This window comes from Haliotis rufescens, unplaced genomic scaffold (assembly GCF_023055435.1).
Source record: "Haliotis rufescens isolate VD_foot unplaced genomic scaffold, xgHalRufe1.0.p SCAF_7, whole genome shotgun sequence".
Taxonomy (NCBI): domain Eukaryota; kingdom Metazoa; phylum Mollusca; class Gastropoda; order Lepetellida; family Haliotidae; genus Haliotis; species Haliotis rufescens.
Genome location: NW_025964361.1, coordinates 21,562,273 through 21,590,237, shown reverse-complemented (window position 1 = coordinate 21,590,237; position 27,965 = coordinate 21,562,273). Strand labels below are relative to the sequence as shown.

The 27,965-nt window shown below is 41.4% G+C and overlaps 2 protein-coding genes across 3 annotated transcripts in view; both read right to left on the bottom strand.

The window, feature by feature from the left end:
- Positions 1-1,724: 1,724 nt before the first annotated feature.
- On the bottom strand, positions 1,725-14,452 carry LOC124139840 (ankyrin-3-like). 2 transcript variants are annotated; one of them, XM_046507214.2, is made up of 3 exons: positions 14,361-14,452; positions 8,731-8,919; positions 1,725-3,529 (listed from the first exon to the last, which is right to left on the bottom strand). In XM_046507214.2, exons 2-3 carry the CDS (start codon positions 8,914-8,916, stop codon positions 2,198-2,200), a joined length of 1,518 nt encoding a protein of 505 aa, XP_046363170.2. In that variant the 5' UTR covers positions 8,917-8,919; positions 14,361-14,452; the 3' UTR covers positions 1,725-2,197. The 2 variants fall into 2 exon arrangements, with proteins under 2 accessions (XP_046363170.2, XP_046363169.2); XM_046507213.2 differs by having other exon boundaries at positions 14,335-14,448.
- Positions 14,453-16,274: 1,822 nt separating this feature from the next.
- LOC124139839 (F-box/WD repeat-containing protein 7-like) overlaps positions 16,275-27,965 on the bottom strand; it is a 51,799-nt gene continuing 40,108 nt past the window's right edge. Inside the window, exons 13-14 of the mRNA XM_046507211.2 lie at positions 24,013-24,223; positions 16,275-23,144 (exon numbers count right to left, since the gene is read on the bottom strand). Of these exons, the coding sequence (XP_046363167.2) occupies positions 22,858-23,144; positions 24,013-24,223 (498 nt within the window). The 3' untranslated portion in view covers positions 16,275-22,857. The remainder of the gene's footprint in view (positions 23,145-24,012; positions 24,224-27,965) is intronic.

The window sequence follows — 27,965 nt, the reverse complement described above, 5'->3', positions numbered from 1 at the left end:
TAAAAGAAAAATATTTCAGGCGTTTCTTTTTCTTGATTATTTTAAATCCTGATATTCTTGATCTTATCATGAAAAGCCCAAAACGGTAAATCATGGACTATATCGTGCCTTCTGATTTGACCAAATAAAGGCACACATTAAGGGCCATGACAAAAAGGTCCACAGTACCTCATGCTTGTTGTAAGAGGCGACTAAAATGGTGGACAGGCTCTGTGATCCGTCTGGTTGTGTTTCATGCAACCCGGATGTTGTGGATGGTTGCTCCTGCTTTCGAGCACCACAAAAGTCCATTGCTTTATCAGATAGTTTACCATACTTGACGCTATGGTATAAACAGAATTAGATCATGGCTCAAGTAAAACATTAGCTATGAGTCCCCTTCATATGAAACCAAAGTTTATTTATTCCTCTACAAACCTTGTTACAATTGGAAAGTTTTTTGTAGGGGGCACGGGTGACCCAGTCGTCTAAGGCGCCACGATTCACTGTGCAGAGTTGCGTCCCTTGGGCACGCCAGAAACCTATGATTGCGGGTTCGAATCCCAGTTTGCCCCGATTATGTTTCTAGGTTTGTCAGCACCATACCCGTGCTCGTGGGTTTCACCGAACTGAAAAACACTTCAGGCTTTCCTCCAACATTATGCTGACACGCCACGATATAACTGGAATACTGTTTAAAGCGGCGTTAAACCCAACTCACTCAACCACTCATTCATTATTTGTAACCAATGGGTGAACATGAGTGAGCTTATATATAATCCTGTCTTTCCACAGAAAACTATGTATATATTTGAACTGTTGCCAGATCCGTGTCGATCTCTTTTGTTCATGGTTCATTGTGAGAAGTAAACTATTGTAAGAGATCTGTATCCTGTTTCTTTGTAGTTTATGAACATCATTATCCGAAAAATAGGTTCATAACATCCTTTTGTAATGACAAGGTATTGATTTGGAATAAATAGTGCTACGACAAAGTAGCTCACCTGGATATGTAGTCCTCAGTCTAAAATGTCAACAATATATTCACTTCACAGACCTTGTTTTCAGCATTGATATTCAAATAATAAGGTTCGGTATATTTTATACTGACGTTCCAGTTTACCTGTGCACTTATATTCTCCATGTGGACTGTCCAAACATCATCTCCTTGTGGAAATGTCTTGTCTGAAGTCTTGACACCTGATCCCACATGTACAGAGGCCAACTTTTGTTAAAATGCTTTAGATTATTTGAAGTCCAACTGATGAAGATGTTGGGTGGTGAACGAACCCCCTACCTTCCACTCTCAGGGCTGAGACTCTAACACTAGACCACGGAGGTGGTCTTATTTAAGAAATAAAGGAGTACAATAAAATACTACACGGATAATAAACCACGAGGGGCATCAACATAATGCACAGCCTCTTTAAGGATGTTGATAACATGTAGCTTTAACAATGACTCCCTTAATAGAATCCGACCTCAGCAATGTTGGACAAGTCTATTTATGCACAGGTGGATATTCCCCACATATTTCCTCACATCGATCACCTGTACCTACTCTCCCAATACTCATTGTCGTATCTCTCCCGCTTTTGGATGCAATCGTCTGGTCATTGTTTTTATCTGCGTTGCCCATCTACATATATGGGAAACAACAAACTTGACAAGTCGCTCTCAAAAATACCATCCAATATATGACGTCATCAAGTTGCAAGCGCATGTTTAAATTTCCAAAGATTAGGTCATGATAAGACAATGTTTTATTGCAAAATAAACCACACTTCGCTCTTCATAATTTTCTTTGCAATTTATCACGTAGCTATCTTATATTCATGGATAAGATACAGAATAAGCTATGACAAATGACTTACTATCTACCCTTCACAAATGTTCACATAAAGCAAAATCATGATAATTCTCCCATAGCTAGTAGGTTATGTTCTAGCTATCTCCACAAATCTGATTTGACAAATCTTGAATTATTATAAATTAGTTCAAGGTCTTTATTTTGTCACATAATATTTCAAATATCACAAACCGCCACAACAGAATAGAGACCGTCCAAGTCTCACAACAGCCTCACACAATCAAAGATGTTTTGAACTTTAAGCAACAAACCTATGACAAGTACATGTTGCTTTGCAACGTGATACAACATGCTAAAAACTTTTAAAATCATAACAATTCATGACCACCATCAGCAACCTTAGTCATTTCACACATGCTTCAGAGAGAGTTGGTTCCTGATGGCGGGTGGTACGGAGCCATCCTTCAGCATGTCTGGCAGCGATGTCCCCAGAGCTTGCCGTGCCTTCAAGCAGGACAACTCTTTGAGACTTTTCAAATTTGTGTTGAAGGAAACAAGCTTCTTCTTCAGGGCTTTGCCTCTGGGGCCTCTGAAATATTGGGGAGGGACATGTTTTTCAATGTTTGGTTCTGCAGAAATGTCATAACCTGCAGCCAGAAGCATGTCAAGCATCTGCGTTCCCACATCAACATCCGGACATGTGATGGCATGGCACAAGGTGGTCAGGTTCTTCTTAAAGGACTTTGTTCTCAAAGGAGCATTCTTCCTGATGAGGTATCTCAGGATGTTGATGTGTCCACCTCTCACCGCGGCTCGCACTTCGTCATAGATTGGGGACGTCCCAGGGCGAGCTCCTGCTCTGTATAATCGCTTTACCATCTTGAAACCACGTAGCACAGCAGCATGAAGGATGGGCCTCCCTTCAAAGTTCTGCTTGTTAAGTGGTGAATCTGCTTCAATGAGACAATTGATGTTTTCTTCTGAGCCACTCATGACTGCTCGGAATATTGGTGTTGCTCCAAACTCATCAACTTGCCCAACATCGGCACCATGAGCAACAAGGAATTTGATGATTGGAGAATAGTCATATGGTTCTCTGGAGGCCAAGTGCAAAGCTGTCATATTTTCATCATCAGATATGTTAATGTCAACACCTAGGTCCAGCATTCTCTTGAGATGGGGCAAGCTGCCTTCTTTTGTTGCTTCAAAGAATGGGTGACAAGATGGATGAAAAGGAAAACCTTGTCCACAGAGGTAGTTAAATATCACAACGCTCCCAGCTCGAATTGCTATTTTCAGAGGAGAGTCTACTTCACTTCCAATTGCCATTTTCGTACTGGCAGATACTTTTCTTTTCTTGAACCAGTTTATAATTCCATGTCCATCTCGGTTAAATATGAGATCTGTTAAGGCATACCATGCAGTGTCCGGCACCTCACTCTCACATGAAAAGTCATCGAACAGAGGTAAGTCAAATCCTGTCTGAGTGCCCTGGCTTTGATACTTTTGAAATGTTGAAGATTTGCATACTCTGTACAGTTTAGTCACAGATATCAGACACTTTTCTGACTCCACTATACGTCCACCATATTGTTCATCACTTGCCATGTCTTCATCATCTGATCCTTGTTGTTCAGCTTTTGGTGCTGCTGCTGAAGTCTTGTGATTTTGGGAATCAAACATCATGGCCTTGTCTCTTCTGTGGGCATCACCTGGAGGTACTGAGGACTTCGACAACTCCTGAAACAGATTTCTAAGTTTACAGTTTATAGTTTACAAGTCACTGCATGGTTTGCCTCCTGCATACTTAAAACTTGCGGGGGCACGGATGGCCCAGTCCCATAGGGCGCCGCGATTCGCTGTGCAGAGTTGCGTCGCTTTGGTCACGCCAGAAACCTATGATTGTGGGTTCGAATCCCGGTTCACCGCGATTATGTTTCTAGGTTTGTCAGCACCATACCCGTGCACGTGGGTTTCACCGAACTGGTAAACGTCTGACACCTGCACCACTTCGGGCTTTCCTCCCACATTAAGCTGACACGCCGCGATATAACTGTAATACTGTTAAAAGCGGTGTTAAACCAAACTCACTCACTCACACTTAAAACTTGTAGTACCCAACAAGATGACATGATCATTGCATCTGAAGGTCAAAATCAGGTAACAGTTCATTCCATAGGGCAACAGGTCATTCCAACATGCTGTGGCCCAGTGTCACAGAACAATCTCCCATCAGAAAAAAGAAAACCAGAATATTTCACGGCCCTTAATAAGCCATTAAAGACCTATCCCTTCATTCACCTATTGTGGTCTGAGTGATTTTGAGCAATTATAAATATGAAATTGCTCCACAAATTCTTTACTTATTTTAAATGTTCCGATCACAATTAGCAGATCAGAATGGTAATACAGGGCTCGATTTAAGGAACTTGATTTAACCTGCACCAGGCGCATGTTGACAAGAAAAGATAGTAGCACCACAGACTAACCCAGGTTGCACCCTGTTCCCAAATATTTATCAAAGTTGTAACACAGATGCATGAACTAGTCTAAATAAGAAGAGGTAAAATACCAGGTCTCTGCGATACTGGGATCAGTGATACTGTATGGTAAAAACAAATTGAGTAAAATCCTAGATAGTTTTTATATTTGTATACTTATCCTGCATTACTCCCTAATGCATGTACTGCTTGTTCTAGACAGAAAAGAGCTGTGTGAAGATCTTTGCTTGAAGAATTTGTTCCAACCAGCTGAGAGGCCAACCCTATCACACAGTTCCAACGTGACCTGGGGAACTGACGTCACGGATCATCACATTACTCCGAAGTCCGGAACATCAGAAGGCATCATGGGGAGGCAGCTCTTTAGATGCACTAATGCAGGATAAGTATACAAACATGAAAAATATCTGGGATTTTACTAGAGTTTTTACTTATCCTGTATTACTCCTTAATGCATCTTTTGTGGGTTTTCATCTCAGAACTCATTATCCATCGGTTGTGTGGCCGGCAGCAAAAGACCAATCTTCAGATGGAAACCAAGAGATAGGTATGCGGAGTGTCCAGGTACGACACAGCCATAAACGATAACCTTACTCAAGTGTAAGTTGACGGCTGACATACCGAGCCGTATGCATGGGGCATGAACCTTCTACTCCAGGGCACTAGGGATGAGGAACGATCTATCGGGCTGCCCTGGGAGCTGGTTCTTGGCAATAAAGTCCCAGCACAGTCTGAATTGAACGGCTCTGGCTGACTATGCTCAAAGCGGACACTCGTGACGTCCAGGGCATGTAGATTACTGACACGGGCGGCTGTAGCAAGCACCAAGAGGAAGATTGCATTTTCATCAGATGGTAGACTGACGCCATGTTGAGGGGCTCGAAAGGCGCGTCTCTCAGCAAGGTGAGAATGATGTTCAAATCCCAAGCTGGTGGACGAGATTTTGCCTAGTGTTCTTCAGGCCTGAATGAGATGGAGTAAAGCCTGTAGTTCCGGGATTTTCGTCAAGCTCCGATCTTCGAGAACTGCCAGGATGGACTTGAGCGCCACAAGATAGGTCGTTATGTGCTACCTTTGAGTCGTTGCTTGTTGCGAAGGTAGAGGAGGAACTCAGCCAGGAATTGAGTTGATGCAGTGGTGGGGTCTTTCTGTTTTCCCCTGCAAAATCTCTCAAAGGATAGCCATTTGTCGTCGTATAGGCTCCTAGTGGAAGGGCGATGTGCCAGTGGGGTTGACTTTATCATACTCAGACAGCGCATCCGTCCGGATGTTGCGACAGCCTGGAATGTGTTGGACCTGGGATCCAGATGATTCACAAGGTGGAAGGAATGTTTTTTGAAGGAGTGAGGGTGAGTGAGTCTTTCCTTGGTCCCAAAGACACCAGACGATGGTTATGTTGTCTGTCGAGACGGAGAGCTGTGTCTGAGGGCCTGCTTCCAATGAGCGCGAGCCAGGATAAGTGCCTCCAGTTCTAGGTTGTTGATGTGCCACAGGCGCTGATCGGCGTTCCACAGCCCGAGGCGACCTGTCCCTCTAGGTGTCCCTGCAGGGAGGCATCTACGAACAGGTTTAACAAGGTCGTAAGCCCTGTCAAGGAGACAAGAAATTTGATTCCACTGTCCAACACTGGAAGTGAGGTTTAAGGTGATCCGGGAGGACGATGGAAACCAATGTAGGGAGCCAGGTACATCTGGACTGGGCACAGTTGAAGCCTTCCTCTGTACATCAAGTCCTGTGCTGAGGTTAGGAGGCCCAGGAGAACTTACCATTGACACAGCATGAGTGGCTGATGGAGAGCTGGGATCAGATGCAAAAGTATGCACTCCACCCAGTCCCTGGGTACAGAGAGCAGGTTGGGGTTGGTCTGAAAAAGACCCTGATGACCTGAAGGCGGAATGAGGGTGTGAACTCTGACTTCCTGAGGTTGATCTTCCAATCCAACTGGGGAAGGAGACCGAGGGTGAAGTCCCTGTGATGAAGTAGAGTGACCGTGTCCCAATGATTCAGGAGGCAGTTGTCGATGATGGCGTCGAACTGAATGTCCCGGAGATGGAGGTATGAGGCTATCAGCTTGGTAAGCCGTGTGAATAGAAAATTCCAAATGGGAGGACCGCCCATTGGTAATGGACTCCCATGGTGATAAAGCAGAGGAATTTCCAGTCGTCAGGATGGATTGGGACATGTAGATATCTGTCCTCGATGTAGATATGCATCCTCAATGGATGTGCTCATCAGCCTGGATCCGGGATCTCAGGAGCCTGAGCGTCGTCATCTTAAAGTAAGGTAGACTCACCAGGTAGCGTTTGTTGAATCCGGCGAGGTTGTGTATCATCCTGTGTCTGTCAGAGTCAAGGAGAGAAGGAAGATGGGTGAGTAGAAGCACGGTGTTAAGGCTGGGGTGTGTACAATCTCTACGGTTTCTTTGGCCAGAAACGACAAGATGTTCTGGAGTAGTAGCTGCTGTTGAGTAGGGGGTAGAAGTCCGCTATGAGGGACGATGCAACAGGCGTCTATAAGCGTCAGCTCGTACATCTGCTGGATAATTTTGGTGACATAAGTCTCCCCCAAGATCTCCCAATTTTTCCAGAATCGATGCAGTCTCCCACATACTGGAATGTCGACAACTTTGACGGCTGGCGGTGGGTCCCAGTCATGCCTCTGTGGCACTTCACTTGGAGTCCTTGCGGTTACCACTTCCTCCTTTGGAGTGGCCGCAGCGAGACTGGTACGAGTCTGGGGACTTGCATTGTCTCTGCCTTTACCTAACAAAGTTGAGGCAGAGCCCCGCCCCCAGGACTGGAAAGAGTTACGTCGTGGCTGGTAGGATCCAGACTGGGCGGCTTAAAGGAGGCTGGCTGCGATACCCTAGCTAGGGCCTTTACGGTAGTCTCAACCTGGGCGAAGGCTGGGGTAAATTTTAGAGACCTCTCCTGAAATAGGTCAAAGGATTGATGAAGCAGGTCCCTCTTGAACTCCCAATCAGATGAAGCGAGGTAGCCCCGACGCTACGTGGTTGTAAGTTCAATCAGAGCGGCTTGCATATGAGAGCGCAAATGCTTGACCTGTCGTTAAATGGAGGATAAGACAGTGGTAAGGTGGTCTATTTGGTTTGGATTATCCTCTGACAGGTCTTGGATAATGGCTCTGGAGGTCGACGCTATAAGGGAGAGTGGCCTGAGAGAGCGACGAATCTCTGTTTCCACATAGGCAAATTGGTTAGAAACTCGTATAGAGGTGGGACGGTTAGACCCAGTCATGCGGTGGAGATCCTCGTGGAGCTCATGGGCGCAGACTGCAACCTGGAGGGAGAGGATGAGACAATCACTTCGTCTGTAGCGTGGAGCTCTGAAGGACGGTGTCAGTGAGAGCTTGCTAAAGTCCTCGTCGAGGGCCAGGATCATGTTTTTGATCAAGGGAGCCGGTGGGATATCGACAACTTGGCAAAGAGACAAAGTAGCCCTTTTAGTTGGAGATGTCTAGAAAGCGTCGGACATCTTACACCGGAGTTTCCGCGCCTGCTGTGATCTCTGCTTTTGAAATCTGTGGGGGAAAGCTGGAGACAGTCTTAACATCGAGAAGACTTGAGGCATGGAGATGTACAATTTAAGTACAAGGGGTGGGGATCCCACGCCAACATGTTACGCCGGCACTTGGAACAGAAGGGCATGTTATCTGCAATGAAGCAGTGTAAAATCACAATGCATCCCCGTCCGATTATGTACGTTATAATTTGTTTTCCCACTATGTGGGGTTATGCAACAAACATTACGAAGAACATAAGACAATATACAATGACAAAGCAAGATACATGCAAGGGTACGGCAATGGTAAGGTACCAGGCAAGAAGAATATAGCACGACACCCAAGATTACCATTGTAACGCCAACAGGTGTCAAATAGTTATGCACAAGTTGAAACAAAGAATGTACAAAGATACAAATACAACACAAGTACAAGAAACATTAACTCAAGAAGCATAACACTGAGGGTTTGAACAAGTTTTGTGAGAGATGAAAAAACAGGTCTTCACTCAGCAAGTGACAAGAGTAAAGTGATGATCTGTGACGTCACTTCCCCTGGTCACATGGAAGCTCGGTGATAGGGTTGGCCTCTCAGCTACTTGGAACAACTTCTTCAAGCAAAGACCTTCACACAGTTCTTTTCACTGTCAAGAACAAGCAGTAATATGCATTAAGGAATAATGCAGGATTAGTAGAAAATTTACCTTTTTGGGTGATCAAAACATGTACACAGATACAGTGGATTGTAAAGAAAGGCTTATGTAGATATCCACAAATTGCCTGTAAAAACTTCATCAGATATGGGGGCACATGCAGATAATTTTCAAATATTTAAGGCTTCAATGCACATAATGCATGACATTAAACAAAGCACCAGCCCCTGCTTATCTGAACACAACTATTCTGCCCTGTCATGTACCTCCTGCTGCTGTTCCTCATCAGTGTCGCAGTAATCACTCTCCGACTCCTCATCCTGGAATGAAGCGTAGGAGTAGAAATCATTATCCCATCCTCCTCCATCTTCTGGACCACAATCTGCTTCTGTATCAGATTCCTCTTCCTCCCCAGAAGTCCAGGAATCACTCTCTCCCCAACAAGTCGACATGGCCTGGTTGTACAGAAGGAGCACAGGAACTTAACATAGCAACTTAGCACATTTTAATACTTTAGGCTTTACTTAATCACAAAAGCTTGACCAAAATTGAGATTGAAAAACAGAAATATTGCAAACTCCTCCACTGCTGGTAATCCCCTTCCTTGACGTTAAAACGGGTTCTCAGCGTTTGACGTGCTGCACAATTTCAAAGATCATGATGATCAGGCTGATGCCCAGTCTGCCTGCTTCTGCTCATCCATTTGATTACCGTGTCCACAACTAATATCACCTTAGTAACAATACTGAAGACAGGCATGTATTGTGTGGAACAGGGCTGAGGGCAGCAGCTGGTATGTTACCTGAACAGGATGTTAGTAATGAAACTCTAATTAACAATCTTTAAGTGTTATCCAAATTATTCACAATGTCAAGATCAAGGGTTGTTTCACACATTCAACAATGTATGCAATGTTATTTTTCTAGGATTATTAAACAGAAATAGCAGAAACAGTGTATGGATAATGGTTAAGAATCACAAAATAGATAAACGCATCAAACGTGACAGCCAATTAAAAAAGCTGTCAACACTGCGCTGGTAGCTTCAGGCCATGCCTAAACAGGTTTGTTGTGGGAGCTGATTTTGGAGTGTTTGATTTCATCACTTCCACACAGACATTTAAACATGTTAAATTCTTAAAAGGAATATTTTGAATTTTTCTCTCTCTCAGAAAATTGATATTGGAAAATACATATCATTCATTTTTTTCACTTTACTTGCCCTTTGACGGTAAGTTGGATAAGCTGATTGGTTGCCCCTTTTATTAAAGATTCACAAGAAAATAGTATTTAACTTTGGAATTTTATTTTCAGCATCATTTTGCATCAAGTGTGTTCCGATATTTGTCTTCTGTTTGTCTTTCAAGTTTCCTTGTGCACATGTTCAATCAATTCTGGCTTCCATCATGTATTTTGATGAACATTTTTCTCTAAAGACATTCACAGAGGGTTCACTTACTGGCGCCAGGAGCTTCTGTTAACTTGATTAACAAACAGTTACATTACGATTTAAAGCTAGCTGCGAAGTCATAGCTATGTACTGCTCCAGTTTTATTGTCCTACATCAACTCATCCTTTATACATGTCGGCGGCCAGTAAACATGGCGGGTGATAGCTTAAACGCCTCCACATCAGAATGTCACCAAGTGAAAAAGTCTCCCGATTGGCAAACAAGGCACAGTGTCATCATGCTATCGTTGTCATCTACCCGTTTTGTCAGTACACCTGTTTCCAAACAAACCAATGAACAGGTTTTACACTCTCAGTGATTTTTTTAGTTCTAATGCCGACATGTAAGAATTATGTTGAGCATTGTTGACACTGCACTAAAGCACGGCTCCTCATTCATGGACACTCTGCTAACATACCAAACCAATCAGGTTTTTGAAATGAGGTGACATCCCTCGAGCGCAGCGGAAGTTTACAGACAAGGCAATGGACATAATGGAGTTCATACTTTTATCAAGGATTTTTTATGGTCCATCAGAATATTAATATGCAGCTGAATTCTATTGTTAAACATCACCAACATATAAGTTGTACATTGTAAATGTCGAATGGAACCATTTGTCAACAGTATGTACGAATTCATAATGCCATTTAGAAAGTAGTCAAATGTAACAAATGTTATATTAAGGATAACACTTTCGTAGTAAAGTAGAGATTCTCATACTTTTTTTGGTTGAGTCCCGTCAGGGATTCGAACCCACACTGGCAGAGTGAGGCACCTAATCGCAAGCACACAAAGTCAACAATCTAACCCACTCAGCCACCGAGGCTTCCACAAAATGAAAGTCCCACAACTGGTAGTCTGGATCACGTACAAAAAAGTATGAGAATCTGTACTTTACAAAGAAATTGTTATCCCAAATATAACATTTGTTATATTATGTACGAATCTTTGTCTTTCCCCTATATATGGACACAGTGACATTCAGGATTTACATGATGCAGTAATGTGTCCAGTGTACTCTAATATTAGGAATGGACGCACAATACTATTCATTGTACCCAAATCTTGACAAGAAATATCTTGGTCCGGTAATTAAAGTAATTATCTTCTTTTTCACTTTTGTTTGTTGTTGAACATGTTGAATGCCACACACTGCAATAGTCCAGCCATATGACAGCAGTCTTTAATAATCCAGTCTGGATCAGACAGTCCAGGGATTGACATCATGAGCATCGATTGGGATGCGATGACATACATGAACCAAGTCAGCGAGCCAGTCCACCTGATCCCGTTAGTCGCTAGACAAGCAAGCGGTTGCTGAAGAGCAATTCTAACCTGGATCTTCACAGGTTAAAGTAAATATCATATCTTACAGTACAGTATTCTACATCATTTCATTACTACAAAGGATCCTCATATTTCCTGTAAGGACCCTTGAAATAAATTATTGGGGGTCCCCTATACCCCTAGTTTTTTAGGTCAACATGGTCAAGTGTGGCTGGCTACAAATATTGATAATCGTAATTATCATTGATAGGAAGAATTATTAACGATTATCGATATGAAAATTGTGTCATTGACAATATCTTACACAATCTCATTAAAATCAGTGTTCGAAATACCTGCCTGCCCCACCGTCCGAGACGGGTTGATTTCAACTCGGGCTGCCAGATTTTCAAATCCCCCTGCCCGACGGTCGGGTTATGTTTCATATGTGAAAATATTTTAAATATTTCCCGATGATAAGCATTAATTAACATGTAAAGATAAATCGCTGAACAAAGATCTGAGGACATCCCATTATGGGTCACGTCAGAATGACCTTTCATCCAACCAATCAGAGCGTCGCTTACCAGATCATAGAAGTGACAGGCGGAATGTGTTTTCTAATCATGCAACCTCAAACTATTTAACAGAGGGTATTCCGAACGACAGTTACAGGATTCATGATTATATCAAATACAATCTAGGCCATCTGTAAGCCATTCCAGAATGTTCTTTTTATCAGTTTTAAAAATTTAACCAAGAATATGTCAAAATATGTTTTGAGGCATAGTCACCAGTTTGAAACTAGTGTGGTAAAGCTCGAGAAAGCTGCCTTCTAATTGGCTACTGTCGATTTCTTGTCAGTTAATTCATTGATCGGTCAATGTTTGCGATATGTCGTTCTGAAATGACTCGTAATGGGATGTCCTCAGATCTTTGTTTAGCGGTAGCGAAAACTAAGATCTGATTTTAATGAGATTGTATCTTACATAAACAATTGTGATGAAATAAAGTTTAAATTTTCCAAAACAGACTTGTTTTTATCAATCATGTCAATTGCCAAAGACGGAAAGCAACCATTGTATTTATAACTAAAATGTACAGAGATTCATCCCTGCATAAATGTGTCACCACTCACAAGTGATGTGAAATATGTTGATTTCTTTTGGACTCTTTTGCTTTTTTGCTCAAAAGTTACTTCTCTGATAATTATCGATAATTGATTGATATTTAATTGACGATTATAAGACGAAATGAGACGATACAACTATGATTTACATCGATTTATGAACCATACACATCTTGTGTGAAAGTCTGTATGATTTGTTGTTTGTTGGGACAAATCCCTGTAATTTACTACTTTTTTAACAGCATGAGTATCAGAATTCTGTAAGAAATGATGGATCAATGAATTAACACCTGTGATGACTCAGAGCACTTAATGGTGGGGTACATTTTATAAGGGGCAGAATAATATTGGTAAATCTCTTATTTCAAAGTATGATGACTTGAATGTATATTGCAACTGAGCAATTGATTGCTTGATAAAGGCATGGTAGATTTTCATTTGGAGAAAAACGTATTCGACCTAATAAGCGCCCCGCTCTAATAACCGCCCACGGTGATATTTGCTAGTATATTGGCTAGTGAACAATCCCAACTAGCACCCCTTCTGATTGATCAATGTACACGCAACTTATTTATTCGTGTATAATACGCACTCGTGTGTTATATGTCTCTTAATTATGGGCAATTAAATTCTGGAAAAATATATTTGTCATATACAAACATTTTAGGCTGTCAGCATAAACCACAAAATTTACGGTCATTCAACTGTTCAATGTTTTTTTTCACCAAAAAAAATATTCTAATAAGAGGCCTCTATTTCTAATTTTGAGAACGCCCTGGGCGCTTATTACATCAAATACAGTATATCTGAAAAAATAATGTCAGAATAAAAAAAATATAAAAAATCAAGTTTAACTTTCATTTTAATATAAAACCAACATTTAAAATTATTTGTTTATTCTGAACATTTTTTTATCTTCACTTATTTTTAAAGGCACTGGTGTATACTGGATTCTAACTACAGATCAGTGGGAAAGGCCGGTCAAAGATGTCTGTGTGCTGCACATGTAGGTGCATCTCCAATTTTTTTACATTAAAGTCTACGGTAGTATGAGAACTACTTGCTTAGATTTGAATGCTTGAATGCTTTTAATTGTTACAGGAAATAACACAAAGGCTGAAAAAAAAATGAGTTTGCATTATTTCATGGATGTGACATGATAGCCCAGGCTGACAGAATGCCTCACTGTTTTCTGGCATAGAAAATACAGTGGCAGTATACCATTTTTCATGCTATCTTCCATCGAGACAATTTGTCTTTTAGTTGAAGACTCAACAAATGTTGACATTCTACACTAATAATCACTACAACATATGTGCAAGTTAAAAATATTCAGTTGTAAAAAAACGTTTTTGAATGAAGTTGCAACAGGGTAATGCTTTAGCTTGGCTCCGTCTCAACATGTCACAACTATAGTCTATAATTGTCGCAGCGATGTAGATCCGGTAACCATCCTAATGTTACAAGCATATCAAAGAGGGAAAGGCAGTTTATAATAGTTTTTCATGTTTTGGATTTTTGTTATGTAAAATGAATGAATGTTGGAAATATAAAATGAATGAATTTTGGAAACGTTATAGTGCTATGAATAAATTGCTATGAAAGTACAGGTCCAAATATGTGAGAATTTAGTGCTGAATTGCTGAATAAATTATTAGAAACATAATAATTGGGAAGTGGGGTGTTACGATCTACACCGGTTAAAGAAAAATCCTGTTTCGGACATCTTGCAAGGATATGTGTAGTCTACGAGTCATCCAAATTTGAGTACGAATCAGCCGAATTAAGTACGAATGGCCCAAAACAGGTACAAATCTGACGAGAATTTTAGGAAAGAGTTAGCCATTTTCGTAGGGTACGAATCTCCGTGCATACGGATCGTCTCGTGTGTTCAGATGATCCGTGACATCGTACACACTCGGTGACATAAGCTGCCACACGCAGCAAATAATGGGTACCAGTCATGACGAACCAGAAAACAAGTCCAATACGACCCAATGTCATTATTCTCTTTCTTGCATACCTTCTAAATAGTCAAAGCCTTCTTACATAGTGGCATCAGCATGTATCAATCTGGAACGATCTTCTCAAATAGTTCCCGCCACCGTAATGAATAACAAATAAGAGTGACCCCCCTTTGAGAATAACTGGTACCGCTGTTGAAATGCGCATGCTGTATTAGACAAGAACCCACTTGCTGCTACCGGTGTTTCGGACTCACTTACTACGACAAATTGTTCACGATACGTTTAAAAGAGTCACAATACGTGAAAAGTGCACACAGAAATATTAATTTTGTTAACATTACTCAGCCCTTGATTCTACAGTTGTTCAATGTTTATTATGAAAATGTACATCAATTTATGAAAGGAGCTAGATCTTATTCAGATAATTTCCCATCTGGTAGATCTAGACCTGTAGTATTATTTTTTGCTTTACTATAAGTTTTAATACCTGTATTTTTCTATTTCGCATGCCTCTTTTGAAACATTTAAATTTTACTTTCCCCTGTGTCCAAGCAGAGACCATATAATAGATGGTCTATTATATGGTCTCTGGTCCAAGGATATAGAAACTTTTACATGTATAAACCTTGACATGTGATTTATGTGAAAATTTTCCAGAAAAATATTTTATATTATATTTCATAATGATTTGCAATGTAATTAACTGAACTGGAGGTTACCTGTATCTACATAGGCATGACAAATGTAACATTCAGAGGTTCCTCCCTCAGCCATGCCTTGAGCCACTGTGAATCTCTGCATCGCCTCTATTTAGGTCCATGGTTTGTCAGTATCCCTTCCTCTGCAGAGTCCAGATGTCTTATACTGATGGCAATATTATGTTTACATACAGTGTCATTCATTTCTGATCAGAACAAGTGTTCCCGCATCAACAAATATGAGACTCCTAAAGGATCAAGTCAGATGCACAACGGCTCCTTGACATGGCTGATGAGGTCAACAGCCATGGCATTAAATTATTTACAGGCCTCCATGATTTAGAGTATGATTGACTGCGACGTAAAACAGATGCTCTTTAATTCCATCTCTAATTTGAAACAGGATATAGTGAATTCGTAGACCCAATTTACAGTGACAACACACAGTCATGTGACAGCTGTGCCCAGTGGAACACCGTCTGTGCAACACTGGGTATCATCAGACAAGTGAAAGACGACTTGACTATGGATTTCTTGTGCCTGCAATGTCTACATTCTCCTTCAACCCAACTCCTCTGATAACCCATGTCTCCAACTCCTTCAACCCAACTCCTCTGATAACCCATGTGTCTCCGACTCCTTCAACCCAACTCCTCTGATAACCCATGTGTCTCCGACTCCTTCAACCCAACTCCTCTGATAACCCATGTGTCTCCGACTCCTTCAACCCAACTCCTCTGATAACCCATGTGTCTCCGACTCCTTCAACCCAACTCCTCTGATAACCCATGTGTCTCCGACTCCTTCAACCCAACTCCTCTGATAACCCATGTGTCTCCGACTCCTTCAACCCAACTCCTCTGATAACCCATGTCTCCGACTCCTTCAACCCAACTCCTCTGATAACCCATGCGTCTCCGACTCCTTCAACCCAACTCCTCTGATAACCCATGCGTCTCCGACTCCTTCAACCCAACTCCTCTGATAACCCATGTGTCTCCGACTCCTTCAACCCAACTCCTCTGATAACCCATGTGTCTCCGACTCCTTCAACCCAACTCCTCTGATAACCCATGTCTCCGACTCCTTCAACCCAACTCCTCTGATAACCCATGCGTCTCCGACTCCTTCAACTCTTACTCCAAGACTACTACTCAATTGTATTTGCTTTGTCTTCGAGTTCACCATGTATTTTATCTACGAGTTGGGAGTGGCTAAGAATTCACCTACAGCCCTTTGAAACATGTAATGGCTTTTCCAACAAGACATGCAATGTATTAAAAGAAAACAAACACATCTTTTATTTTCATACTTTGGTTTATTTACCATATGAAATTTTATGATTCCACCTTCGACAAGACCAGTTGTATGTAACGGTGTATCACTCACATCGGCATCCTTCCCAAAACAGTCATAAAACAGCTTCAACACAAACAGAACATCAGACCACCTACACCTGCAGTAGAAGTAGTATCACACATAATATCAGCTGCACTTCATTCTCTAAGTCCTCTGAAGCAAACTTATTCTAGAATTACAATACTCTTACTTTTCTCCCCACTCTTGTCAGTAGTTTTAACAGAAACCCCTTGTTCCACCAAGAAGAAATCACCATTCACATAAATCCTTATGTAAGTATTTCCTAGTTACTGATAGCTGATGAGTTAGTCATTAAATAATTCCTGTCAAAAAGAAAAAAAACCACAACGCGAAAAATATCATCAAAGAAAATAAATTAAAAACTTACATTTGGGCCAGATCATATCTTTTATAGTTTGGACAGATTTCCTGTCCTAAGTTAGAGTACAAAACATAATTTCGTTTGTTTTATTGTCAAGATATTGTTTCAGAAATGCATATTGACATATTTACCTGAAATAAGTGTGTAAAACAAGAAAATAATTTGATCTGGCCACACCTGATTTGCTTCAAGCACCAGGCCAAATCAACCCTTGAAATAGTTCAACAGCAAAGACATTACAGCATTTGTTGAGTCTGGCATTAACCTTCACAATAATGGTGGTGTTAAATTTCTTCGTCATATATAAAACACCTTTTTCATTTACAATAATGATTTCACAATGAGCACAAAAACAATTAAGCCCATTTGCACTAGACACAATTAGTTCCATGAGTATCCCAAGTTCTGTTCATGTATTCAAAGCACTAATTAATTCCTTTTGCAAATGGTCCAAGGACAATTTTTTTCACATAAATTACCTTTTCTTATTTACATATTATGTTTAACAACAACAAAAACAAAAGCCCTAAACACAAAAATCATTCTTACTCCTCTCTAAAAGATGTGCAGAAGTATCATATTTGTCTGACAACTTGTTCAACATGTATTTTTACAAATACCTTCCACTTCAATAGATGCAGAGATGGGAAAAGAAACAGGAACAGTAAAAAGGGACTAATGTTGTGCTCCAGATTTCCCATTAGACAGGGTTACTCAAGTTACTGTCAAAACATTTTTCTCATATTTTTGGTTGAAGAAAATTCCATGTGAAAGAAAATGTCTGATCAACCCATATTCTTTAGTTATAAAATCTAATCCACAACATGTATTTTATGACTTTTTCTTTATTTTCTAGTATCAAAATACAGGGTTTTACCTCGACTTTCAAAACTAGGGGTCCAGAGGACCCTCAATTAGTAATTTCAAGGGTCCTCACAGGAAATATGAAGGTCCTGTAAAGTATTGAAATGGTTAACTGTACTGTAAGACTTAATCAATTCTTTAATTACAGGAACTTTATAATTCTTGTCAAGAATTTGGTACACTGAATATTATAGTGCGTCCCTCGGAATGCACTTTATATATTTTTGGACATCCATTCTATACATTTGTGTGTACTTGATGCAGATTTCTATGTGAAGTAAAACCCTAATAAAATACATCATGGTGTTCAGTATTCATTCCTTTAGTCTTGCCAAGTTCTGTTAAGTCTGTGACTTAATCAAGTAGTCCAAATCCAGTAAAAACTAATTCAGTCTGGGAGGCTCAGTTGATAGATTAACCGTTATTAGCAGCAACATCTACTGAAAATGATGCTGAGTCAAGTTCTGGCTAGTAGATTCACAAGTTTGGGTCGCAGGTTGATTATGTAGGGCATTTTCCTTTGCATGCTGTCTTAGCCTTTCAGGTGTCTCCATTGTCACTTCCTGGGTTTGAATACTCCACATCAGTCCATCACATGTAATTACATACTACTTATTTTAGTGACTAAAGAGATATGCTTCACTAAGCAGTTGTATGTATTCACAGACAATGAAATAACATACTGTATACAAACACTTGCAGTAACGATGATAATTGTACATGCTCATATACATCTCACAAAACAAAAAAATAACCATCTTTCAGCGACAGAAACTAACAGTTTTAGTCCACTAGTCCTTATAATGATACATATAGCAAAGCCTTTAAAAAGGGCAAATTTCTACAAGTCCTTATGACACCTTAACTATTGGGCAGTTTGGCAAGGACTACAGGACTAGCACCATTTTGTAATGCTGCCTTTTTGGATTGAAAGGTCCATTCTAATATATTTTGGTACTGAAATAATCTAAACAAAAATTGTTTTTGTTGCACTGCAATAACATGACACTGTCAAGGGTAGAATACTTGTGTCAGAGAGCTGTTTGTATTGATTAATATTAGTCTCATAATCTAAAACTTATTCATGTAAATAAATAAAAAACAAAAATTGTATCAACAATCTTACCACAAAAAACTGAAGTGAAAACGATTAGGCCTAACCAATAGGTGTCTCGTTAAACAGAAGGGCCATCTTTAAAATTCAAGAAAGTAAACAATCTTCAATCAAAAACCAAATCAAAATGCTTCTACCACGTGAGTATTTTGGGGGTTTTCTCCAGAAAATGAGAACCTTGTTTAAAAGGCATATTCAAGAAAAATATACTGAATGTTTTTCAACAATTGACCTCACCTTATTGTGCACTGCACGTCAGAATATTGCTCAAGAAATTTTTTTGGTTCCTGAATTGGTTCCCTTTTTGAAATCCTCTGAATTGAAATCTTCCCTCAGAAATGCAGAGCACAACAAGTATAGTACTACAGTTAAACAAAACAGAGAACAAAAAGGGGAGATAATTACAAGTGACTGCATAATTGACTTCAACCTTGACCTTGTAGCAGAATACCTTCATGATGAAAAATTTGAAACAAGATAAATGTTTCATTTACATCACTATTTTGGCATCAATGACGATTAAAATGGAAAGAAAACGAGAAGGATATTACCGTCCAGTAAAAACCTAGTTTTCTTATAATAAAAGAGACATTACAAGAGTTATAAAAACATTGTGTGACAACTTCACCACATAACTTCACATATTAGAATAGTAGCTGTCTCCTTTAGGAACTGGACAGAGAGATGGACAGAAAACAATTTTTGTGAAACCTGAGATGATGTCATCAGGTTATCCTTTCATATTCAGCAGTTGAGTCTTCGTTTACCGCTGGAACAGCCCCCGTCCTTTATATGGCTAGACCCAAGAAGAGGGTTTGTTGAGAACTTTTAACATATGCCTCCAGACGTCCGTTTGCAAACCACCTAAATCAGATCTATTTTTCAACATGTTAAAATGTGCACTTGGCACCATGTCCAGTCCTGACTTAAATTACAACAAATTCATTTCACCCAAATCATATCATTCCTGTATTCATAGCACTGCAAGCTGATTGATAAAAATACCATACAAACACTTTGTTGCCCATGGCAATCCGTCTCCAATCTAAACAATTTTCTTTTGTTCTCACTTTATGGTTTGGCAGACTGCAAAATGATGAGTTTTAACAAAAATTATACCATAAAAAAATTTGAATGAATTTTTAAACATTTGTAATAACTTAATTTCCATACACTGAAATACATTTTCACATAAATGTTTATGCATTGAAAGATGTAAGCTATCATGCCATTCTTAGTTGCTGACACTATGTTCATGAGAAATCATGAACAAGAGAAAACTTGAAAGTATTGTCTTACCAAAATGTACAAGGTCTATTATTAAGAAGCCTGTTTTGACTCATCGGTAGCACTTACTGTCCATACACCCATCGGTCCACAGTGCATAGGCACCATACGAGAGACCCTAGCTGATGAATACATCAATTATTTACATAGTATCAGCTGAGAGACTACTAGACTCACAATCACTCAAGCTCCATAAACGCACACTGCACCACTTCCTTCTCGCATGGGATGTCATTAGAAAAAGTTTAGTTTCAAACACACCACAGAAAGGGCTTCCCCATTCACCAATGTATGGATGCATCACAAATCTAGATCTGGTGATACAATACACAATACACCCACCCATGGATCGAGTCCTTGTTAAATTCAGTATTGCATTTTACAAGTCACATTTACAAAGTTTTACATAAACCTAGCCTGGTAACTTCTCATGCTAGCATTATTTTCCTGCTGAAAATGAAACCAAATGCTTAATCAGACTGTAATACTAATACTATACTGCTATCAGGACAAGCCTGAATTTACCTGTCATGTGACAAACCTCAGTTCAGGGGACCATACTGAACATGGAGAATTTCATGCAAAAACTGAGCAAATAAAGTATCAGGACTCAAGTATTGCGACATGTATTGAATCATGAGGTAGGCACCTCACACAACTCTGACTGTAAACAACATCCAAGGAAGCAATCATTCAATATGTGTGAATACTAATTCCAACTTAGCCTAGATGTGAATTGTTTTGCCAAACATAATCTTGGATCAGGTGTGTGATCCATTTCTCTCATAATTGCATATATTTTCATACAAATAGGACACATAGTTTTGGGAGATGTGTTATTTTTACCTACACTCAGCATGAAATGCTTGTTATTTCTGGAATCGTGACATTAAAACAATGCTTTCTGCTTCTTTCACATCATGGAAAAGCTGAGTGAACAATTGTCCCATCTTCTTTGACATGGCAAGTGTTTCCTGACTGTTGTATGCAACATCACTACTGTGCAATCAGTCATACTGTGGGCACCTGAAATATCCGTACCCTTCAATATCAGTTGTTAAAGTATGACATTGACTATAATGATGACAATAATACTGAAATATTACTTCTGAATGACATCCCATCCCTGAAAATATGTCAGCATATCATACCAGCAACTCTTGCCAACATCAGATTATACACTGTATGTATGTACACTTCAACTGGCAGGTCCGACTAAGTTGACACAAAGTGTTATCAAGGCGGTCACAATCTTCTGATATTTTCCTGTGAACTGCTAATGTTAGCTTGGCTTGGACTAATAAATATTTTTTCAATCAACTGCTGTTCAGCAAGTTGCTCAAATTAGATATGCCCATTCTTGTCATGATTTCACATAAAAAATCCTCACAAAAAGTAAATACCGGACAGGTAAAGTATTAATTTTGAGCTTGTTTGTGTTAATTATTCATGTACTTTTTGAAAAGGTCAACATTAGCATGCTGCTGATTATTGATTGCTGTTTCACCTTTTTCCTGATTAATCCCTGCCATGCCATAACATAACCATATTAACCAATAAATTTGATTTTCATCAATGATGGCAACATGACTCTTCATTAGCTCAGGTCTATAGTGATCCTCAGTAGCCCAGGGTGCCGTTGTACAAAACAACCTTAGTGTTATATGACTGTCGTAAGTCTATGTTAAGATATGGGTGTTACGATTGCTTTGTACAACGTCACCTTGGTCTATAGTGTTTCTCAGGACTATAGTGCTCCTCCAGTAGCCCAGGACTATCGTTTTCCTCAGTAACCCAGGTCTATGATGTTCCTCAGTAGCCCAGGACTATAATGTTCCTCAGTAGCCAAGGACTATAGTGTTCTTCAGTAACCCAGGTCTATAATGTTCCTCAGTAGCCCAGGACTATAATGTTCCTCAATAGCCCAGGACTATAGTGTTCCTCAGTAGCCCAGGTCTATAATGTTCTCCTCAGTAGCCCAGGACTATAGTGTTCCTCAGTAGCCCAGGTCTATAATGTTCCTCAGTAGCCCAGGACAATAGTGTTCTTCAGTAGCCCAGAACTATTGTCTCAGTAGCCCAGGACTATGGCGTTCTTCAGTAGCCAAGGACTATTGTTTTCCTCAGTAACCCAGGACTATTGTGTCTCAGTAGCCCCGGTCTATAGTGTTCCTCAGTCGCCCAGGTCTATAGTGTCCCTCAGCTAGCCTATCTCAGTGTATATGCACAAAGTGGCCTTTGATTGTAATGTTCCCATGTCTATAGGGGTGTGACTTACCAGTGACTATCTATGACTTGACATCAGCCACCTGTTAAGTCCAATGCTTCTATGTATATAAACTGTGCAGCACCTAACATGCTGACATTCAGTCTTGCCATTTCTCAGATTTGATGCATACATACACATATTTACAATTACGCCTGTACTCCTGAGGCGAGGTAATTACATGCTCTTCTGGAGAGTCAAGGTCATGTACAGGACTTGAAAACCGGCTGCAAACTGTTCCTAGATACCAGTGACTGGTGATGAAATAACTCTGATAACACAGACTCAACCATACAAAAGAAACGAAATTCACAAAATGTTAATTTGTGTTCATTCCACTTTTAGATCTTATCACCTTGAGACGATCATATAAGCACCAATGACAATCCGACAATCCATAGAAATAGTCATAAAATCATGTGTTCATAAAGTCAAACAAGTCTCCAAGCAAATGGCTATCTGTTCTGGAAACGCACCAAGGTGCCGGTGAAGATCCCCAGTTCCGTTGCCAACTCTCTGTTGTGACACAAGGATCCAATATTTTCATGTGTGCTTTCCAAACCATTGAACAGTAGCTTCACCCACTTCACAAGTTAGAGTGTATTTGGTCTCATGTAACACAGGGTAATTTCTTGTCCTCGACATCAAAGTCCAACACAAGCAGTTTAGTCTCCTCTGTGCCATTGCGACTGCCTACAGCACAAACAAGTTTTGTGTTGTTGCAGCGAAGTCGCCAAACTACTCCCCCACTGCCACCACTGTCGAGGGCTACAAGGTTCCGGAGAAAGTCGCCATGTTTTAAGTCCCAGATTTTAACTGTCCCATCGTCAGAGGAAGTTATCACAAATTTCTTATTGAACTGGAGACAGGTTACAGCACTTTGATGTTTGTTTGGCCCTGGCAAAAGAAAAGACAACATTTCAGCCACTTGATATGTACTCTGTCATATGTCCTTGCAAGACTCACAACTCAAGGTTACAGCGCATGGAGTTAGAAAGGTGTAACTCTGCTTTGAACAGTATTTCAGTCATATCACACCTTGTCAGCTCCAAGTGGGAGTAAAGCCTGAAGTGATGTAGGTCTTCGACACTGACCACTTTACTAGACCCATGAGCACAGGTTGCTGCTGACAGATCAAGGATCATTATTGGGGCAAATTTGAGATTCAAATCACTGACCAAGGGCTCCTAGCAGACTTGGGAGGCAACACTGCAGAGCGAATTGCAGCTCCTCAGACAATGGGCTAATTACAGCTCCACCTTACAGCTCATGCTATCAAATGAGTCATATCAGACACATGGGCCTTGGTTGATGCATTTCATCAATTCCAATTGCGCTGATCGATGTTCATGATATCAATCACTGGATTGTCTGGTTCAGACTCGATTATTTACAGACAGCCGTCATATAGCTGGAATACTGCTGTGTGCGGCGTTAAAAACCAACCAACCAACCAACCAAGACACAGGGGCAAAAACTCCAATCTTAAAATAAAACTAACTGGATTTTACATGCTGCAAATCAGACACACTTCAGTTTCAGTTCAAATTCCTCCATTTGGAAGTCAAATATTTTTCTTCATTCAGATGCCATAATGAAGTCAAGTTTGAGAAACCTGTTGAAGTTTAACATATAGATGAAATGTGTCCATTTAACAACACAGTAACAACACTTCAACAGAACATTATCTTATGCCATACAGAATTGGTACAAAATTGCTCAGCAGATGTGAGAAACAGCAGTAAAAGCTTGTTCCTCTGTGTACCTTGTAGTGTCTGCAAGCACTGGCCAGTGGTGATGTCCCAGACCTTGACCGTAGAGTCTGCGTTGCCCGACACCAGTATGTTGTCCTTCAGCTCTAGACCACTGGTCAGTGATTGGTGACCGATGAGGGTGTGTAGACAGTTGCCCGTCTCTACGTCCCACACTCTGATGGACGTATCCAGCGATCCGCTCACTACATGGACGCCGTCAAACTGGAACCAGAATGATAACATCCGCATCAAGGACACAAACCCACAGGCAAGAAAAAACACATTGTAAAGTAACTCGGTCAAAGTTTAGACATCAGTCAATACAGTCACACAAATGTTTTGTACTTTCAAAATATTTCATGACGATACAAAACCCTGTTGTTTGTTTAATCTGTTAATTAAGGGTGCATCAGGAATGTGTCTCATTCTGGCCCCCAACTGAATTAACTGGTAAAAATGGAATGTCTAGTTCAAAATGGAGCTAGAGTGGGTCGATGCCTGCTTGTTGATGAACCAAACGACCGTGTGTTGTCCCTGGTGATAGTCAGTCTGGCGTTGGTCAATTGATGAGCTCAATGTTGTACTGCCAGAAGCACGGCTTCCACTTCCAGGTTGTTAATATGCCACTGTGTTTGTCTTGAGACCAGGGTCCACTTGCACAAAACAATCTTAGTTACAATTGATCTTAAGCACCTACAATCAACTTTACAATCACCATACAATTGTCCTATTCCACTTTCACAAACCGATCTAAGCGCAACTGTAAGATCATGATCTTACCTAAGATTGAAATCTTCAAAAAGGTACAAAAATCTTAAACTCAACTCCTATCTACAGTTGTCTGCAAACATGCAATGCTTGCTGCACATACAATAAGTGGAACCAGTAACGACACACAAACAATCCCTCCCAGGAAATAAGAATTATGAATAATGTTTCGAGAAAGCAGTTGTTTAATATATATTCACTGGGTATCAATTATATTGATATTATCATTATTTTTAAAAAGTATGAATTTTAATTTTGCTATTTATGGGATATTTTACACAAATTTCAAATGTCTCATCATGTGTATTGTTGAATTTTCCTGTTCGGAATATTCTATAATAATACGTTACCACTTGTTATACCGAGGCTGTTGTCTCCCACAACTGCTCTTATAGCGAAATCTGCCACAGAGATCTCAATTACCTCATGTAGCACGTGCCTAGCCACCTATGCTGTCATGTGACACCCTTCACTCTTGTCTCTAGCGAGAGCAAGTGCTCGGGGGACGGTCGGGTGGGCATCAGCCAAAGCGGTATCGTATTACTATAGAATATTCTGAATAGGAAAATTCTACAAATTACATTAAGTAATACGTTACCACTTGTTATACCGAGGCTGATTACCACAGTAGGCGGTGGGGAGCACCTACAACCCGAACCTGAGTGCTCATGTTCCTTTCCGACCAGCGGAAGTAAACAACAAGGCGGAAGCGCTCGATGCACATGCTCCCAGCTTGGCCTTACCATATAGGAATACCAAAGCACTGTCAAGCGCATACCGTAAGGGTCAATCGTCTTGCCAAACGATTGGTGACTCCAAACGGCCTCACTGGATAGGTATTTTGTCGCTGCAGCGGAAGAAAACATAGTATCCGTGTGAGCTAAATCTTAGGGAAATTAATTTCATTCGGACCGTTTATCCCAAGAACAAGCCTACTTAAGCGTATGTAATAGGCGCGTAACCTAAATTCAATATTTGAAAACATGCATTACAAGGTTGCAATACATGACAGACAATTAAGTACATAATTGTCAACTCAAATAAAGAAACACACAGAAAGCCGCACTCACCTGTGGATGAGCGCGCTGGCTTGCGGGACCCTCACTCCCGTACCCACGGCTGTGGGAACATTGGAGTCGACCCAGATTGACCACCGTGCCAGGTCTGACGCCTGAGGAGTTGGGAATTGCGCTGACGCACCCCCTAAATGACCGATTGTGCCGCGATCAGCGGCCCAAGACGGAGCACACCCTCCACGTCTTCATCAAAGACCTTTCTGAGGTAATGATTGGCAAAAACCGAGTCAGAACGCCAGTAACAACCTCGCAATATTCTGTGAACAGAGATACTGGAGTGTAGGGCAAATATAGCCTCTCGCGCCCTGATCTCGTGCGGGTTTGACCCCGCAACCGGTAACCTCCGAGACCGGTACGCCAGATTGATGACAGAACGAAGCCATAACGCAATCGAGTTGTGAGTTATGTCAGCAGTCCGATTAGGGTTACATGATATGAACAGACGGTCACGCCCTTGTCTGCGTTCATTCGAGGCCTTAAGATAATACTTAAGGGCCCTAACCGGACACAGAGATTTGTCCTCAGTATCAGCAGGATGTAAGATTTCCTTGAGTGATCTTACAGTGAATTCTCTCTCCGTTTGGCCAAATTTCTGATTCTTAGCGACGAAGCCTATTGAGCAGGCCCAGGCGGACTGCTCCTTTGTCGCCCCTATCGAATCGTACTTTGGTGACATCGAGTGACATCTCAGACACACGTGCCGCCGTGGCAAAGGAGAGGAGAAATGCTGTTTTCAAAGTAACATGCCGAAACAAAGCATTTTTCAAGGGTTCATACGGAGCTTCTGTAAGCGATTTCAACACCAGGGAAAGATCCCAGGCAGGAGCCTGAAGGCGACCTTTCTTAAGAGCTTCCTGTTTGAAACCCTTGATAATACCCCGAATCACTGGCTCTTTTGAGTGACTGGTACCAATAGCAACGTCCCGTACCGTAGCAACGGAGGAGACATAGTTGGCAATGGAACACCCGGAGAGTTTCCAGGTCTCTCGTAAGTGAGACATGAAACAAGCAATGTCCTGCACAGATACCTTATCTGTCGAATGAATGTGATGTTTACAACACCACCTCGTGAAAATAGCCCAACGTGCATTATACACCTTCTGGGTAGAATCAAGATGCATACTAACGTATGCCCGAGACGCCCGACGAGAAAAACCTTTACTCCTCAGACGCTCGGTGACAACATCAACGCGGGCAGACTGATCTGCCCTGCGTTTGGATGAAGCTGACGGGTGTGAGGGTGGATCAGGAGATCCGGTCTCACAGGCAGTGGAAGTGGCGACTGCGTGACCTGGGCCAGCAAGTCGGGGTACCACGATCTGTTCGGCCACATGGGCGCGATCAGTAACATTCGACAGCCAACTCCTCGGCTTAGAATGAGTGGTATTAACGCTGTCGGCGGGTAAGCATAAGCGTCCATGCCCGTCCAGTCTAACGCGAGAGCATCGTGATCGATGGCCCTCGGGTCCAGAACGGGAGTTGATTGTTGAACCTGGTTGCGACCATCGGACGACCCAAACGTTCGCACAGCCATTGAAAAACTACTGGGTTGAGCATCCACTCTGTGGGGCTCGGATCCCGAGGCCTCGACAGAGCGTCGGCCAGTACGTTCCGCACACCGGGGATGTGACGGGCGCGTACCTGGCACGGGACACTTTCCACCAGAACTTAAAACTCGAACGTGAGATCAAGTAGCGAGTGACTGTGTGTTCCCTGCAGTTTGTTCACATAAGACGCTACTGTCGTGTTGTCGGTCGCCAGCATGAGCCGGGCGTCAACGAGACGATGCTTCCAGTGATTGACTACGTTGATCACTGCCTTGAACTCGAGGCAATTGATGTGAAGACCTAGTTCTTCTACGCACCACAGCCCCGAGCTCACCTCCCCTCCAGGTGGGCGCCCCAGCCCACTAGAGAGGCGTCTGTATACAGGTTCAACGTGGCCCAAAAGGGCCGCATAGAGACTCCTGATAAGACGTTTCAAGGGCCCGTCCACCACTCCAGATGCCGGAGCCGATCCGGGAGGGCGACGGTCGCACTGTTCTCCTCCTGTGCTAACAACTGGATTAGTAACCGTTGCAGCGGGCGGAGTTGGAGACGACCCCGATCGGTGCAGTCCTG

Coding starts and splice junctions, on each gene's coding strand:
- LOC124139840 (XM_046507214.2), bottom strand. CDS start 8,916: ATGTCGACTTGTTGGGGAGAGAGTGATTCCTGGACTTCTGGGGAGGAA. Junction 3,530..8,730: donor ATGAGGAACAGCAGCAGGAG/GTACATGACAGG, acceptor AATCTGTTTCAG/GAGTTGTCGAAGTCCTCAGT.